General features: G+C 43.5%; 1 protein-coding gene across 1 annotated transcript in view; it reads left to right on the top strand.

Annotated features, from left to right (window-relative positions):
- The first annotated feature begins 1,240 nt into the window (after positions 1-1,240).
- Positions 1,241-18,569, top strand: part of LOC136588012 (upstream-binding protein 1-like) — a 35,614-nt gene continuing 18,285 nt past the window's right edge. The window contains exons 1-8 of the mRNA XM_066586895.1: positions 1,241-1,488; positions 6,649-6,791; positions 9,369-9,445; positions 10,292-10,397; positions 12,287-12,393; positions 15,201-15,353; positions 15,511-15,621; positions 17,913-18,007. Coding sequence (XP_066442992.1) covers positions 1,409-1,488; positions 6,649-6,791; positions 9,369-9,445; positions 10,292-10,397; positions 12,287-12,393; positions 15,201-15,353; positions 15,511-15,621; positions 17,913-18,007 — 872 coding nt within the window. The 5' untranslated portion in view covers positions 1,241-1,408. The remainder of the gene's footprint in view (positions 1,489-6,648; positions 6,792-9,368; positions 9,446-10,291; positions 10,398-12,286; positions 12,394-15,200; positions 15,354-15,510; positions 15,622-17,912; positions 18,008-18,569) is intronic.

Genomic DNA, 18,569 nt, shown 5'->3' with positions numbered 1-18,569 from the left:
CATTTGCATACCTCCTTTAGACTTCTATGGGACCTTTGCTGCAGGAAAATAGAGCATATCCTATTTTTTATTTTTTTTTGCATGGGTGCAAAATTCGGGGAATGAGAACAAACCCATTAAAATCAATGCGTTCTACTCTCTGCGTGTTGCATGCGCAAATACACTCGTGTGTTCATACATAGTACAGCTATAGCAATTGCCGAACTAGATGTTTCACCCAGACTCTGGTGCCAAAAGTCTCTGCCACATTACAAAACACCTGTACTGGAAATGGCACCTGACTGTTGGAGGGCCCCGTTCCTGATATAGCTTTCGAGCCCCCACAACTTCAAGTTACAGCTCAAGTTTAGAGACATAAAGTCTGGGGGCGGATTTGTCACTTTTCTGCTGCACGGAAAATCTGCAGCATTTACAGTATAAGCCGAGACAATGTGGTTTCGCGAAATGTGGTTCTCACGTTGTGGAAAATGTATGCGTGTACGCTGTGCGTAAATGTTGTTGAGGTGTGGATTTATGATTTGCAGAATGTCAATTATGGTGTAGTTTCTGCGGTGCTTGTAGGTCCATAGGTCTCAGAAATCGCAAAATCCGCAGCCGTTTTCACATGCTCATTTCTGTTGCAGTAATGCCGTGCAGAATATACGCTCAAAACACACATTAATAAATGCAGTACTTCAGCTCAACCCATCCATGGATTTTGATCGCTGAATGTATGTGTGGAAAATGGGCAGAAAGTCGGCACGGAAAAAAAAGCGGGGAATCTGCCCCGTGTGAACCAAGCCTTGCAGCACAACCCCAATTGCTGCTAGCGTGGTGCAAAATCCCAAGGTTGCACAGGCACGACCTTCAGAACTAGGTAAAAGACAAGATTGCACACCGTTCTTGAATTTACAAGTTTGTGAATGCTTTTATTACAGACGTATCAGATGTTCACAGGATATTCAAGCAGCATTTCGGGCAATAAAGCCGCGTTATTAATCTATTCTCTACATGGAGGTCTGAGCGGAGATAATGCCCGGGTATCAGGCCTGGGCATCAGCTATTGTCTGCTGTTTATTGCCCCTTGTCTCCTCCTTATCTGTGTATGTGGAGTGTGCCTGCTAATACAATATAGGCTGTTGTGAGGCTTTCTTGCAGTGCGCTCTTGCGTACATATAAACAGTAACCACTGTGTGATGTCTCCATGTTTGTGTATATATACACACATACACGCTCTGGCTCTGAACACAGGGCCGGATCTTCACAAGCGGCCAATGGAGACCAAGGAAGCCGGGATTACAGGTGGACCCGATGACCCGGCCCTCGTGTCATCCGGCTGCTTTATAAGAGCAGCTGCATTCTGTCAGTTCTTGTCGTCTTCTCACGTCTTGGAATATTTAGGCCAAAGTTAATTAAGTAAGGATTCATTATGCTGTTCTGGCCCACCCAACCCGACCACTACTGGCCCGCTGCTGAACACTACCAGAGCCCGACTAATGCCATCTACAGGTAGGTCATACACCGGGTACATTCCTACGGAGTATGTGGGCACTCAAAGATGGGTAGCAATGGTTTGGGGATTGTTTCCATCCACAGGAAAAAGTATATTTTTATGCAGGATGGGCCACGGAAAAGTAGCCCGGCTCGGCACTCTTCTGAAAGCTGTCTAAAAGAAAACCTGTTTTTGTTGCGTATAGTAACCAATCACAGTGCAGCTTTCATTTTACTTCATTAGTATAAGAAATGGTAACCAATCACAGCACAGCTTTCATTTTACCTCAGCTGTGTAAAAAAAAATGAAAGCTAAGCTCTAGCAACCAATCACAGCGCAAGTTTCATTTTACCTCAGCAGTATAAGAAATAGCAAACCAATGAGAGCGCAGCTTTCAGTTTACTTCATTAGTATAGGAAATGGTAACCAATCACAGCACAGCTTTCATTTCTTATACTGCTGAGGTAACATGAAATCTGCGCTGTGATTGGTTTCTATGGGCAATAATGAAAGAAAATTATTATCTTTGTTGCCCACAGCAACCAAGCAATACGCAGCACATCCCTCAATGTGCAGACAAACACTGGCGATCGTGATATCCCCGTAAGATTATCGCAGAAAAAGCGCAACTTTTTTCCCGCGATTTTTGAGCATCAGTACTGCTTTTTCCTCACAAAAACCCCGCCGCTTCTTCCAATTTCTCACGCATTTTTTCACGCGAAAGTCAATAGGACTTTCTAATGTTAAAACGGCATTGCATGAAAAACGCACGTTCTTGCTTTGCGATGCGATAAACAGAAGGCTCCATAGGGAAACGAGGAGATTTTAAAAAAGTGAAACACAGAAAGATAGGACATGCCGCCATTTATTTTTTTCCTAGCAACATCGCATGAGTGAAAACATCGCAAGTGTGAAGGAAACTATTAAAAAATCATTGGTTTCATAATTCTGCGTTTTCACTCTTTTATCAGCGGTGTGAAGGCGCCCCCCTAAGGGTGGTTTCACACGGGCGATAAAATCGCGCAATGCAAGAGTGAGTAAAAGCGCAGAATAATGAAACCATTGATTTTCAATGGTTTCTTTCACATTTGCGATGTTTTCACTCACACGATGTTGCGAGGGACAAAAAAAAATTGCAGCATGTCCTATCTTTCTGCGTTTTTCTTTTTTTTTTTTTATCTCCCATGTTTTTTTTTTGGCGTCTCCTTTTTATCGTATCAAAAAGCAGAAACTTGCGATTTTCGTGTGATGTGATGCGTTTTTAACATCAGAAAGTCCTAGACTTTCGTGCTAAGAAAAAAATATTGCGGCAAAATTGCATGAAAAAACACGGTTAAAAAAAATGCAAGTGGTAGCGATGTTTTTGTAAGAAAAAGCAGGGCAAACGCTCGAAAAATTACGAGAAAAAAGTTACGATTTTGCTGCGATTTTTCTTGCGGCAATATTGTGATCACCGCGTAAAACTAACCTTAGGCTAATTCCACACGAACAATTGCAATTTTGCCATGAGAAAATCCCAGCAAAATCACATCTTTGCTCCCGCGATTTTTGAACGTCAGCGCTGCTTTTTTTGGAGAATAGTTTTGCATTGCATCGCCTCCACCCACGATGAAATCGCGTGATTTTTTTTTTTTATAGCAGAACTCAGTGAGACTTTTAAAGTTACAATCGCATTGTGACGCATTGTAAATCATTGGTTTCATAAGCCACTTTTTTACTGACTAACGCAGAATGCAAAAATCACGCTTAAAAAAAAAAAAAAAGATCGCATGATTTTCTCGCCGTGTTAACCCTTTCCAATCCATTCTGATTGAAGGCTGTACAGCTCGATTGTTGGAAGACGTCCAGCAGGGTATTCTTACTGTATATTACTGGCTCTGTTGTCGGGGGGCCTCTCCAGCATGTCCCATACAGCAGTACTAGCTCTAGCCAGCAGACGGCGCCATTGTATAATGGCAAAAAGAGAAAGCCCACTAGGAAACCCTGAATCCAAAATTGGATTGCAAAGGGTTAAACCACCCTTAGGTTACATTCACACCGGTGAACCCGACCTAATATCGCACTTGTCAACCTGCATTTTACCTGTGGATGGGAAGGGATTTTCATGCAAAAACATCTCACATCACTTCTGTGAAATTGCGATCCTGCAGTAGAAAAAATGGCCGCTGCGTTCTGAGCGAACGCCACAAAATAGGACTCGCAGCGCTGTTTAACCACGCAGCGTCGTTGTGAGGGGAAAAAAAGTCGTTCATATGAATAACTCCATTCAATAGAATGGAATTTATATTGGCACGAGTTTTCTGCGTGTAGCCGTACCCCGAGGGCGGGAGCACACAGATATAGCCTACCAAGGGGGTCAGGCCATATAGTACATGTATTGTGCTCTAGCCGCCCCCTCAGGGTCAGGTAGGTGAGTAAGTGGTTCATCACCTGTGCAGCGCCTCCATTCAGCAGTTTGTCTGCATGTTTGGGATGTGCTGCCTCTACCTGCCCTCTTGCATTATATGGCTGCTTTCTAGGATTCCTCACGGTACAAGTCTGTCCTTTATATTTCACATCCTTTGTGAATTCAGTCATGGCTTAAAAGAAATTTTAAAAAACTGTCTCTTTTAGGAAAAATGGTTTTTAGGTGTTTTCTATTAAAAAAAAAAAAAAGCTTCCTAATTCCAGGTCAATAGGGAGTCTTGAACTGCATTTATTGTGCTGTTTTACCCCACTTTTGATTTTTTTTGGGTTAATGGAAAAAGTTTTTTACATGAGGACAGAGATTGGCCATATGTCAAGTCAGGCGCCACTCCATCTCTAGTCTGTTCCTCTCTCCTTTCTTCAAAGACCACATAGTTGATCCACGGATTATAACAGGCCAAGTGGCAGCTTGAAGAAATGGTGAGTGTCGCTGACAGTATGTGAGGGGGTCCAACCCCGCCGATGTCGGACTATCGATGCCTACCCTGAGACGTTGCAGTCTGTATACTATAATATGGATGTATTTCAGGGGATTGCTGTATATGCCAGCGGTTATAGAAGGACCCTTCCCTAAGAGAGTGCAGAGGATCGTCTACTGATATTACACGACTAGTCGGTGTGCGTTATCTGCTTCTATCCAATTCTAATGTCATTTATAAAAAAGTGTAACCGCTATGGCCTGGCATTGCCTCCACTGGTTTAGGGGTTTTTGGTATGCTCAAATGATGAGACAAATCTCTACAATTGGGCCTCCTTCACATGAGCGTATGCATATATGCGCGCATGAGCATAGCGTTTTTGCAGAGTGAATGCTTTTTTGTGTGCATTGGCATGTTTTACTGTACTTTTTGCACCTGCAAGTCATGTTCATTTGCGTGTAGCAAACAAAGATGCACTAATTGAAATGGCTTATTAGTCTGAGCATATCACACATTTCTTTGTTTATGGTGCATGTTTTTGCTCACCCCCATTGACTTCTATGGGGACCTGTGGTGCACAGAACAACAGAGAATGCTGCAGGTTTTTTTTTTTTTTTTGGGGGGGGGGGGGGTTTATTGCGCAACCAAAATGCCCAGGAAAATATACATGTGTGAACGCACCTATTGAAATCAGTGGGTTCTATGCTCTGTGTGTTGCATGCATAAATAAGTCCATGCGAGTCCAGCCTTAGGTTTCCAATGGGCGAGCACAATATCTCCAGCGTGCACTTTCCACTTTCCTCTTAAACTCCTCCCATCACTTCAATCAAGTTGTGTTCCTCCAGCGCGGCTTTCAGCGACTTCAGAGGATCGGCAAGTGTTTCCCATTGTTTTCGATGGGAAACCTCGCATCTCACACTGTGCAATGCGTTTTCCGGTCATAGTAAAAACAATGGGTGAAGCATTCCGAGGAACGTGAAAATATAGGACCTGTCGCTCGTGTATATGACTCCTTTCAAAAGAATGGGGTTTATATTCATGCATCTCGTAACGCACAAATCTCGTGCGATTTTCTTTTTTTTTTTTTCTTTTTCCTGGGCCGCGTGAAAGCGACCTTAAAGAGGTGTTCCCATCTCAATCAAGCATGGCTGAGATGAAAACACTGCTGAGGCGGTCGGGCTAATGGAAACACCAAACTTGACTGAGCTACTCTGTTTCTGTAACTCCCAGAGAAGTCAATGGGAGTTGCGTAAAGGCAAAGCACAGCAGGCGGCTCTGTTTTTGCAGCTCCTAAGTTACAGAAACAGCATAGCACAGGACACTTGGTTATTAACGACCTCCCAACTGTCCCCAGACACTGAATTCGGGGTGTTTTTTTTACTCAAAATCCACACCAATGATGCATATTTTTGTTCAGTCTTTTGTGGGAATGCTGCAGATTTTGATGCAGAGAATCCGCAACATTTTCGCTACATGTAAAGTGGGTCCACACAGGGCTGATTTACTGCAAAGTATGTAGAGGCCGGCATTTGGAATTGCAGGCACAGCTTTCATTGATTTCAATAAGAGATGCACCTGCAATTACGAGTGCCAGCCACTACACAGGGGTTGGAGCAGCGCTTTCACTCCCACCCGGTGTATCCTGACGGACACTGCCTGGAAAAGCCATTTAATGTAGGCTGATTGATTCTTAGCCCGGAGCTGCGGCACCTCGGTTGGGAATCACTGGTATGGAGCTTTTGAGTTGCTAGACACACAGCTCCATACACACTGCAATGGCCTGGAGTGGTATTGCAGGCAAAGCTCCTATAAGGCTCATGACCTGCATGAATGGAAATGTCAACCACTGAATGACCTATAGTCTTCCTCTAGCTTTAAAAGAAGTTCTTCAGCAGCTGCCATGTGTATCATGTAGCTACGTGTCTTACTACACGCCATAGATGCTGCAGAACCTATTTTTGATAAGGGTGAAGGAGTTTCACATAGTTGGTTGTGGACATGAAGCTCAGGCCACTCCGGTGCTTTCCACCATAAGGAATACACTACTCCTAGTATAAAGTATATAGAATACTAGAAGACTTCGAGTTCATTACCTGTATGAATATATTCAGTCTGCAGGCTCGTGATTTTATGTATTTGCAAAATTTCTTGATGACTTAATACTGTTATAACTCACAGTGGAAGAAGGGAGGGAGACATTGTTATAAATGGAATATTAAACTTGGCTCTACCTTGATCTTGATTAGACTTTCATCTTCCATTACCTTTACTATTGTTGCATGCCGTTTACAGGGAGACCATACCAATACCCTTTCTGAAACAAGAAGACCAGCCCATGCCAACCGTATTGTGCCCGGTCTTCCAATGTGTTCTTTGTGCTCCAAGCTCCCCTGCTGTGAAGCTGCACGAGGAGACCCTCACCTACCTCAACCAGGGTAATGTTAAACTAAAGCCACCGTTACATGGGGCGGTTATCGGCCGAATAATCACTTGAAACAGTAAAGTTGGAAGGGACCTCCAGGGTCATCGGGTCCAACCCCCTGGTCAGTGCAGGATCACTAAGTCATCCCAGACAGATGTCTGTCCAGCCTCTGCTTGAAGACTTCCATTGAAGAAGAACTTGCTGAAACAAGTGGCTTATTGCTCAGTGTACATAGGAATTGGACAATCTTTAAACAGCTGCCTTTTGACTGTGAATGGAGGTAGGTGGCCAGGAGAGATCTCCGGCCCGCCCCACCTCCATTCACTGAATGACTATTGCCTGTATGTGAAAGCACAGGAGCGATGGTCATTTGGATGGACATCGAGCACTTGTGTGCCTAACAGTGTCCCATGTAAAGGTACCTCAATCTAAAAACCTATCCCTACATTGGTATCTATCTCGCATAACAGAAGAGCATCTACTGAGTATTATTAAATCTTATTGTTCTTAGTATGTAAGAACATGTATAGGACTGATAAAGTGATAATAGCAAATTTCGAGGGGGTTTTCAGAACTGAACTATTGATGGCCTCTCCTCAGGATAGTCCATCAATAGTTGATCAGTCCAGAGTGGCCACTCAAGATGCTCGCCGAGCTGTCTCAAGAAGCCTCAGCCTCTTCCTGATCATGTGACTCACGTTCATTAGTCACATGGCCTGAGAGCTGCTCAATCCCATTCAAGTGAAGAGATTAACCTATTATACACTTTATTGTGCTATCTGGTATGCACTGAAGTGGCCTGGGCGCTCACCCGAAGACCATTGTCACTTCAAAGCCTCTGATCAGCAGCGATCTTGAGCGGAGGATCCCCCACCATTCCACTATGGATGACCTATCTTCAGGATTCATCATCAATAGTTCACGCTTCACTGTTGTGTTGGTATAATATGTACAAGAATTGCTGTAATATCCTTCTTCTGTTGCTGCCATTGATGGTGCATTCAAAATGCAAGTGTAAGCCCAGGGCCAGTTCTCATAGATACAAATGCAATTCTGAATCAAATAATACCGCCATACTGTATCTAAATAATACTCCCATATAAGCTGCACACTACTGATGACTGGAACTGGCAGTGGTATGTAAAGTTTTCCTGCTCTGTTCTCAAGTTGTTCTTAGGGGGTCTCATCCTTAGTAAATATCGTTACTCGCCCTTGGTACTGCCAATATATGATTCTGATTAGCTAAACTGCCCAACACTGAGGTTCATAGGCATGATGCTACTTGTGTTTCTATATTACCTAAGTAGTAGGTGATTTATGCACTTGTTTGGGATAAAGTGTATAATTTCTCGTTAGTCTAGCTTTTCTGACAGCTATAATTAACCTCTATAGAATAAGTGGCAGCGTGTCTTGTAGTGTACGTGGTTACAACTGCAACCAGTTGGAAAACCAGTGGGACAGCAAATACGAGCAGAGCAAGCGAATAGACATCGCACAAACATGGAAGGGTTTATGTATGACTCCTGAGGCCGCTGCTACTTGTATGTCAGGAAGTCCCGCTCCAACATGTCACATCAGCTAATGATAAAGTCAATACAATCTGATCAAACTGCCAGTCATGAACCATTCATATACTATTGAATATATCATATGGCACTCATAGGGGATTAAAAAAAAGTAACACAGCTAAAATTGTCACCTCCGCTATTAAAGTATAACCTACAGAATGATTTAGGGCTTCTTCAGACGGACGTGTGGTGACAGTGTATTATGTGTGTGGGTTTTGCATGTGTAATACACTGTCCCAGTCTGCATTGGCTCCCACATATTAGTACGCACACAATAAGGATCGCAGTATGTTCTATCTTGTGTGTGCATGCATGCCAAGATTGGCGGCACGCAGTGAATTACACTTAGGCTGGGTTCACACAGGTTTGATTTGCTGCGGAAATTCCGTCAGGGATTTCACCTCAGCGAGTACGCCTGCGGCGGCTAATCCCGGGATTAGCCAGCCACGTGGACGAGATTTCTCAGAAATCTCATCTACATGGGACCGCGAATCCGTCGCGGCAAAGCCGGTGCTGCGGAGCGGATTCACCGGCCGCAGCATGTCCATTTTTTTATTTATTTATTTTTTAAATTTTGCTGCAGCTGCACTCTCATCTATGGGAGCGGCGGCCACAGTGAAAAAGCGAGCGGCCAGGCCGCTTCAAAACCTGCGGCTAAGTGCTGCAGGTTTTGAAGCAGCGCTTTTCCCGGCGGACATCTCGTGGTTTTTCGCTGCCGCCAAAACATAAGATTTCCACTGGGAATCCCGTGTCTAAGAAGACAGCCTTAGACTATAATACAAACTTTTCATATGTTGACCTACTGTCCTGTCCATAGCATTGCAGTATTACTGACATGCAGCAGTACCGATAGCTTGCCAGCAGGGGGAACCCTGATGATAAGGAAACCAAGTGCATGAATAGAAAATCCTAAAATGAGGGTGACATTAATGTAACAGATGGAATATCTGTTTTTGCTAAATATGGATTATGCTCCTATACAGCCCATAGCAAATTCCGTATCTTATTTGTGTTGGTTGTAGGTCAGTCCTATGAGATCCGAATGTTAAGTAATTGGAAGGGAGCCAGTGACCTACCTGAAAGTCGCCGGTTACTAAAGGTTGGTGCATCTATCTTACATACATCATTTAGTTTTTGCATTTTGATACAATACATGAAGAATATGCCTAGTCCAATAAGCTGCTAAACATTTAACAGTAATTCGTTATCTACCCTATATATAATCTGCATAAGAAGTGCAGTAATGTTACATGCATTACGTATCTTGTACTGACCCTGAGTTATAGTACGTATTCACATTTCAAATGTCCTTAGATGAGTGTGACCCAGTAATGATGAATGGCATGTGCTCCAAAGATGCTCGATGCAATGATGACCAGACGGGGCATAAATGCTGTGCTCCGAGTTCAATGATGAATACGTCTTAACTATGCAGTAATGGCTGATCAGCTCCACTTCTGCTCTTCCCCATGTTCCTATCTTGACTACTCAGATCTTCACAACCCCTTGTCAGCTAGGCCGAGCATTAGCTCGAAGTGCTTGGCATGGGATAACTACACTAGTGGGCAGACGTTAATCTAGATTTACAGCACAGAGATGGCACAAATAGACCTGTGAGCTTTTAAATCCTTCAGAGCTGCATTCATAGTTCTCCTGTCGGTCACTAAAAACTGTCTTCAAGCTCGGCTTCAGACTCCTCCTTAAATTTTGTTCCATACGTTCCACTTGCAGAATTTTGAAGGCAGATTTGGAGTGTAAAACAGGCTGTAAATCAGTACCAGATATATAATGAAGCTTATTTGAACCTTTTGGGTAGATTAATTCTGTATTTTATCTGAAAAAAGGTCATTAAATGTGGACATGTGGTTTAAATCTGGACCTTGATGGTATGTACTAGCAATTAATATGTAACTTAACAATATTGTGTCCTCCTATCTCATTGCAGAGTGTAGTCCGAGTGGCTTTCCATGACAGGCGCCTGCAGTATAGCGAAAAACAGCAATTGGAAAGCTGGCAGCATAGTCACCCAGGGGACAGGATTCTGGACATAGGTACAGTTGGTTCTCATGCCAAGGCCTCTTAGTGGTCATCTGTAATGCCTCTGAGAACATATTTCAGCGTGGAGGGTGTTAATCTGAGATTTTAGGTCAAAGACCCTGCTCACATCGGATTGTCTCCATTAAATGTATATGGTGGGAGGAAATCCCATCATATACGTAAAATGACGGCTATGATGGATTCTTAACAGTGGTATCCATTAGCTATAGAATGTACTGGAATCCATTGAAAAGTTTTTTGAGAGCTAAAAAAGGGGGTATTTGGTTAAAAAAAAAGAGGAAAAAAGACTACCCAGTAATTGCAACTCCTGCGGCTCCAGTCACATGCTGATCACATAACTACTGCAGAAACTTTCAGGACTGGAGTGGCGGGGACTATAGTGACTATGTTGTATTGGAGGAACCATTTAACAGATGACTATTGCTTTTTACTCTTGGAGGACCCCTTTAACCCCTTGAATGGCGGGTTTCCTACCACCCTCTCGTGCCCACCAGGGCCGTTTTTATAAAATGGTCTAATCATTGAATTTCAACTAATTTTGCAGTTGCGTCTCAAGAGCCATAACTTTTTCATTTTTCCATTGACCAGGCCATATGAGGGCTTGTTTTTAGCGGGACAAGTTGTGATTTTTTTTTTAAAAAGGGGGGAGGAAAAAAGAAATGGGGGAAAAAATAAAAAAAGGGGCCATGTCATTAAGGCGTTAAATAATGTATTAACTGCCTTCTCTGGGTCATTACGACGCATGGATACCACATGTGTGATTGTATTTTTGATTTTTAACAAAGTAAAGGGAGACAAGTGTTTTTATAATTTTTTTACCTTTTAGGGGACTTCCACAGGGACTCATCAGGACCCCCTGATCACATTCCAGGGGTCCGATGGTGACAGCCCTTTACATGCTGCAGTGACAGCCCTTTACATGCGACAGTCACATAGACTGCCGCATGTAAAGGGTTAACACAGCAGAGATCGGAGGTTTTCTCTGATCTCTGCTGTAAGAGCTGGTACCTAGCTGTCCTCTCACAGCCAAGCACCAGCTCTCCCTGCCACAGAGACCATCAGCTTGCTTCTGACAAGCCGATGGTCTCTATGGCAACCTGTAAACAAAGCAGGAGATTGCCGGCATATCGGCAATATCTTCTGCTGGTTTTTCAAAGTCCTTGCTTTGTTCTCTGTGGGACTGTGCAGGCAGAGCACACTGTCACAGGTTGTAGCATTGTGCTCTGCAGTTCCCATAGTGATACATAGCCCGGAAATCTTCCGGGCTATATCACTATCAGCAGTGGAGCTCGTCCCGGCAAATTTCCGGGTGTGCCACTCAAGGGGTTAATGGATATGTCGGGAGTTGTTCATGACATCCAATTAATGGATGCCATTAGAGCCTCTGTGTAACAGATGCCGTTGATGAGCTCCCATCTCACACATCCATCTCCCACATCCATTTACTGGATATGTCATGAAATGCTCATAACGTATACATTTAATGGATGTCATTTATCGCTCATAGCTTACCAGTCTGACTATGGAGTCTTATGACCACGTTTAGCACCCACATTGGGAGAGTTTGTCCGGTGTACACGCTAAATGTAAACTGGAAACAAGATGTGAGGCGGTGCTAAGGTTGGTTTCAAATGGCTTTAATGGAACCATAATACTTTGTCTTTAATGCTATGTGGTTCTACTAAACGGAACTATGGGGCGCTATAGTAATCTACGTTCCATAGAATGAGAGGGGGCATCTCTAAAATGTTAGCCATAGAATAAGTAAATGGTTTGCAATATATTCCTGCAATTGTTCTAGTATAGGAAGACTTTTTTTTTTTGGACTGAAGGTTTCATATCGATGGCCTGCTGCTCAATGTCTCCTGTTCTCTTATTGCAGATGTCCCTTTATCTGTGGGAGTAATTGACCCTCTGGTAAATCCCAACACCTTGAACATCATTGAATTCCTGTGGGATCCCAGTAAAAGAACATCTATTTTTTTACAGGTGAGGAGCACACAAGCAACTTTAGCGGACAGACCTTGACCATGTACCAAAATCCTGATAGGGGTTTTCTATAGACCAATAAAAGCAAAAGAAGAAACTGAAACCTTACTATTAAGGCAGATAGAAGAAGTGTCAAAGCGCAACAAAGTAATTATCATGGGGGACTTTAATTATCCGGGTATAACATGGGAAAACGAAACCTGCAATTCTCATAGGGGTGATAAGTTCCTGAGAACAATTAAAGATAACTACCTTACCCAACTTGTGCAGGAGCCAACTAGAGGGAGGGCCACTCTGGACTTGGTACTAACAAACCGGACCGAATAATGGGGGTACAGGTTGAGGGGCACTTGGGAAATAGTGACCACAATATAATCAACTTACAGCTGTCATTCAATAAGGAGCCTTTTCAGGGAGCGACAAATAAACTAAACTTCAGTAAAGCAAAATTTGATCAGCTCAGAACTACTATCGGTAACATTAAATGGGACAACATCCTCAAAAATGCCAGTACGGAGGACAAATGGGAAAAGTTTGAAAGGATCCTAATCGCCTCATGTGAGCAGTTCATTCCCTTTAAAAATAAAAGAAACTCAACTAAAAGGAAACCAATGTGGCTCGACAAGACGGTAAGAGGGGCAATAAACGAAAAAAAGAAAGCGTTCAAACTACTAAAGCAAGAAGGCAGCGAGGAAGCACTTAAATCGTACAGGGAGAAAAAATAAATATGCAAAGATAAGATCAAAACTGCTAAGGAAGAGGCTGAAAGACTGATTGCTAAAGAGAGCAAAAACAACCCGAAACTCTTCTTCAACTAAATTAACAGCAAAAGGACTTGCACCGAGAGCACTGGCCCTTTAACAAATAATGCAGGAGAAATCATTGAAGATGATGGAGAAAAGGCAAACCTATTAAATAGTTTCTTTTCAAGTGAATTCACAAACAAAAAGGAATTGCCACAGGAAATGCAGGGGAATAAAATGAACCTCTCACAAAATATCTCTTCCTAACGCGGGAGGAATTGGGGAACTGGTTAAAGAAGATTAAAATCGATAAATCGCCAGGCCTAGATGGAATACACCCAAGGGTACTAAGTGAGGAGATGGCTAGGCCGCTATATCTAATATTTATGGATACTATCAAGACCGGTGTTGTACCATTGGATTGGCGCATTGCCAACTTGGTTCCAATTTATAAAAAGGGGTCCAAAAGTGAGCCTGGTAACTACTGGCCAGTAAGTCTCACTTCAGTAACCAGGAAAAATATTCGAGGGGTTTCTGAGAGACGCCATCGAAGAATACCTCAAAGAGAACAACGGAATAACTCCTCACCAACATGGATTCATGAAGGGTCGATCGTGTCAGACCAATCTGATCAGCTTCTACCATGAAGTAAGCTCTAGGCTGGACCTGGGAGAGTCTATTAATCTCGTATATCTGGACTTCTCTAAAGCATTTGACACCGTGCCACATAATAGGCTGATATACAAAATGAGACAGCTCTGATTGGGTGAAAACGTGTGTAGTTGGGTAAAGAATTGGCTCAGAGATAGAAAGCAGAGGGTCATAATAAATGGTTCGTACTCTGATTGGGCCACCGTCGCTAGTGGGGTGCCACAGGGTTCAGTATTAGGCCCCATTCTGTTCAATATATTTATCAATGACCTGATAGAGGGGCTGCACAGCAAAATATCAATATTTGCAGATGACACAAAATTATACAATATAGTTAATGCAATGGAGGACAATGTGCGGCTACAAACGGACCTAGATAAGCTGGGGGCTTGGGCAGAAAAATGGCGAATGAAGTTCAATGTTGATAAATGTAAGGTTATGCACATGGGCAGGAGAAACGGATGTCACCAATATACACTAAATGGGGTACTGCTAGGGAAAAGTGATATGGAGAAAGACCTGGGGGTACTAGTGGATTGTAGATTAAACTGGAGTAACCAATGCCAGACTTCTGCTGCAAAAGCTAATAAAGTCTTGGGGTGCATTGGAGGAGGTATAGGGGCGAGGGATGAGAACATTATCCTCCCACTATATAAGGCCCTTGTCAGGCCTCACATGGAATAATGCGCACAGTTCTGGACACCGGTGCTCAGGAAAGATGTTGAAGCGCTTGAGGGGGTTCAAAGAAGGGCAACTAAACTATTACATGGAATGAAGGGACTGGAATACCCAGAGAGGCTATCAAAATTGGGATTATTTACCTTGGAAAAAAGACGACCAAATAACTATGTATAAATCCATGAGGGGACAATACAAGGATCTCTCCCATGATCTGTTTATACCCAGGACTGCGATGGTAACAAGAGGGCATCCGCTACGTCTAGAAGAAAGCAGGTTTAATCGCCAACACAGAAAAGGGTTCTTTACTGTAAGAGCAGTGAGACTGTGGAACTCTCTGCCTGAGGATGTGGTGATGGCAAAATCCATAGAGGAGTTTAAAAGGGGACTTGATGTCTTTCTGGAGAAGGATATTACAGGATATAAATCTTAGGTCAATTGTTAATCCGGGTAAACAGGCAGGTAGGAACTATTAGGGGTTGATCCAGGGATTAGTCTGATTGCCATTAGGGAATTGGGAAGGAATTTTCCCCCAAAAGGGCTAATTGGCTCCTGCCTCTTGGGGTTTTTGCCTTCCACTGGATCAACAACATAGGATGATAAACAGGCTGAACTAGATGGACATTGTCTTCATTCAGCCTTGCATAGTATGTTACTATGTATGTTAATGTAAATTGTAGGATCCGCTGGCTGATGACTGGTAAAGGATAAAATCTCATTTTTCCTCTGTTTCAGGTTCACTGTATCAGTACAGAGTTCACACAAAGAAAGAATGGAGGAGAGAAGGGGGCGCCTTTCCGAATTCAGGTGGACACATACAAAACTGACTCTCTGGGCAACTTTACCGAGCATCTGTACTCCTGTAGCTGCCAAGTCAAAGTGTTTAAGGTACCCAAACTGGACCTTGTAGAACAGTAGTCCCCAGTCTGAGGTTCTCCAGCAGTTGCTAAACTACAACTCCCAGCAGCAGGCTGTAGTGGCAGCAATAGTTTTATAAAAGCTTAGAGACTATTGTCGTTAAAAACAGTTTTCAATCTTTTCCCAGCCCAAAGGAGCAGACCGTAAGCAGAAGACCGATCGTGAGAAGGTGGAGAAGCGCTCAGCCCTAGAGCGTGAGAAGTACCAGCCCCCTTGTGATACCACTCTCCTGACTGAGGTATCCACGCTGCTGAGTATGCGCATTCTTGTGAGGTCATACTGTACATCCACTTCATAAAAACCAGAGAAATACAAGAACCGTTCCAAAAACACTGGGCCAGTATTGGTATGCACTTTGCATGAGCTTACCTTTAGTCATTAGGTTTAGAAAAAACCTTCTATAAGGTAGTGGTCTTGGTATATCCATTATTATAGAAAGATGTACATATATTAATATACACACTGGTCTAAGGGGAATTCTGCTCATGTCATCTTGAACCGTAATGTAAGCCTGAGGCATAATTGAAGCTGCTGGACCCCAGTGCAAAATCTGCAGCATGCCCCCCCCCCCCCAACTATGATGGTTCTTGTTTCTAGTATTGGTCTCCTCATATGGGGAGAGACCTTATGGGCCCCCAAAGGCTTCAGAGCCCGAGTGTGATTGCATCCTGTGCACCCGCTATAGTTACGCCTCCGCCTGGTGACTGTTTTTACAGAACTGATGCAGGGTGAATATGTCTTGTGCTGTATCACCTCCTGCCCTACACCGTTTAATGTCTAATAGACAATATACAAGCTCTGGATGAGTAATATGGAGATATAATGTGGTAACTTTATAAGAGCAATTGATGCGACCAATGGTCAACACAAGTTTCTCTTTGTGTGTCACGTTTATTAAGTAGAAAGCCTGAAAATGGTAGAAACGTTGGTGCAACTGACTGTTAGATGGTCCTGAATATGCCATATTTCATAAGAAATGAATACATTTGGTGCAAATTACCCCAACAATCCCCTTTCCTTAGACTGGCATAAGATATAGTCCATCCGTCCCTCCCCCACCCCCTTCCCATTGCCGGCTTACACTGGTTATTGCTGAGCGGCACTCCCTTGCAATTATTTTCGTTTGCCTACTTCTTGCCCCCTGTGAACGACACCTCTTTAATGTTTCCCATTTTTATACAAGACCCCTTGTGTCTTCCGTACTTGGTTGCTCTTCTTGTCCCAGTCTTCAACCTTCTTTCAGGTAGTTTGTTGTGTACAATTCAGGACACCATTTTAGTGCCCCCAACAGAGAAACTGAACCCCATAATACTTGTAATGTAACGAGAGAGAGGTTAATATTTTGACATTGGAAATGGTGGAGTTATTTGTTCTCGGCCCTCTGTATATGGAATCCCCTATAGTTCCTGTTCTGCAGCAGCTGCTGCCGCCACCATGTATTTAGGAGGTGATACACTTTATTATTTGCAGGATCAGCAGTTTAGTCCTAGATGTGGAATATTGGATGACTGCGGTCATTCTTGTCATGGTCACCGAGTAAGGAGAAATCCAGACAAAAAACAAACGCCACAATGTATATTTTTCTTTTTTTTTTTTAATTGGAATATCAAGCAACATTGTAAGGAAATATTCCCAGCCCTTTAGTAAATCATGCAATAGTGGGCATCTACAAAGAACAAACTGGTGGTAAGATAAAACTTTCACTTACTTTCAGTACCCGCGGGCTGCCTCAAATATCCAAGTTCACTTGTATAAAGTCACGGACTGGACACTGATTTGGTTGTAGAGTGAAGACACTCCAGACTTCTTTATTCCATTGAACAGGCTAAAACAGGTTTCATAGGAAATGCAGATGACGCGTTTCAGAGGTCTTAGGACAAGAAAGTAGCCTTCTTTTCCAAACTTCTGGCATCCGGGTGCTCAGGATGTTAGTACCGATGCCAGGAGAATGAGTGGTGGTGATGCAGTGGTCACCTGACTTTCTGTGGCATTAGCTGTCGCAACAAACACCGGGACCACAGCGGGACTGCAGCACTGCATCCTGGAGGTGGCAGGGTAAGTATAATTCAGGATTATTATTTTACTACTGGCAGCCTTATTGAAGAGGGGGAGGGGGTGTCTTTAAGCAAACAACCCCTTTAACATGGTCTATATGACAAAATAAGACAGTGTTTGCACCAAAGTTTCTAATGTTCTGTACAGAGGTGTACATAGAATAGATGGTGCCCCATTATGGGGCCCATTTTTGCCACCCTACCCAGGACAGGAGGGCCTGGTGTTTGTTTCCCATTTTGTGGTCTGTAAAATGATCCTTGGACCAATTCTCTACCTCCTTGTTTTCTAACCATGCAATTCCTCTTTGGAGTAAGGTCTTGGTCCTATATATGTCCTCCCTATCCATTTGCAAAAAGGGATGATGCAATCAGAGCTGGGGCCTCCTCTCTCCATGGCCCCATAACCGTCGCATGGTCTGCTTCTTTGATACATACACCCTTGACCTAAGCTTATCACATGTATGTATTTTTGTAGTGTATACCTTGGCCAGAGATTGAAACACCCAGAAGCCCCACTAGCACTCCTGGCCTCTGCTCGCCACGTCACTTCAAGATGTCAACACCCGACAGGTAAGTGACAATTACAGTATAACTAGAGCTACAATAAGCGGCCAAAATCTGCGAGCTGTTAATTGGTCTCAGATGCTACATCTGCTTTGATTGGCCAGTCAGAGCAGCATGCAAGGTCTTAGACTAATGTGCCTCAGGTAGTCCGAGAAGTGGTGCGGCCATCCTTCTTTGTTAAGGCCTGGACGGTCACTTTAAAGGAGTATTTCGGTTCCGCATGTTTTCTCAAGTTTTCCCCAATCCACTTGGGCGAAAGGTGAAAACTGATAAACCAGTGTTGTTACGACCGCTGGGCCCTCCACCAATCCCAAGTCCAGTTTCTCCATTTCTCCCTAATTCCAGGCTTTTCCCACCTGAAGTGAGGTCAATAAATGAAGTGAGGTTGTGAACGTGCATCCGCCACTCCATTAATTTCAATGTGACTGACAGAAATGGCCGAGTACTTGTTCTCAGCTGTCTCCAGCAGCTCCATTAAAAATGAATGGTGTCGCACCACGCAAGCGCGATCTAGGCTCCATTCAATCTCTTCTTCACTGTGGCTGTAGCGAGGACGATGGGGAAAACA

Source organism: Eleutherodactylus coqui, chromosome 13, assembly GCF_035609145.1.
Source record: "Eleutherodactylus coqui strain aEleCoq1 chromosome 13, aEleCoq1.hap1, whole genome shotgun sequence".
Classification (NCBI taxonomy): domain Eukaryota; kingdom Metazoa; phylum Chordata; class Amphibia; order Anura; family Eleutherodactylidae; genus Eleutherodactylus; species Eleutherodactylus coqui.
This window is presented reverse-complemented; position numbering and strand designations above follow the sequence as displayed.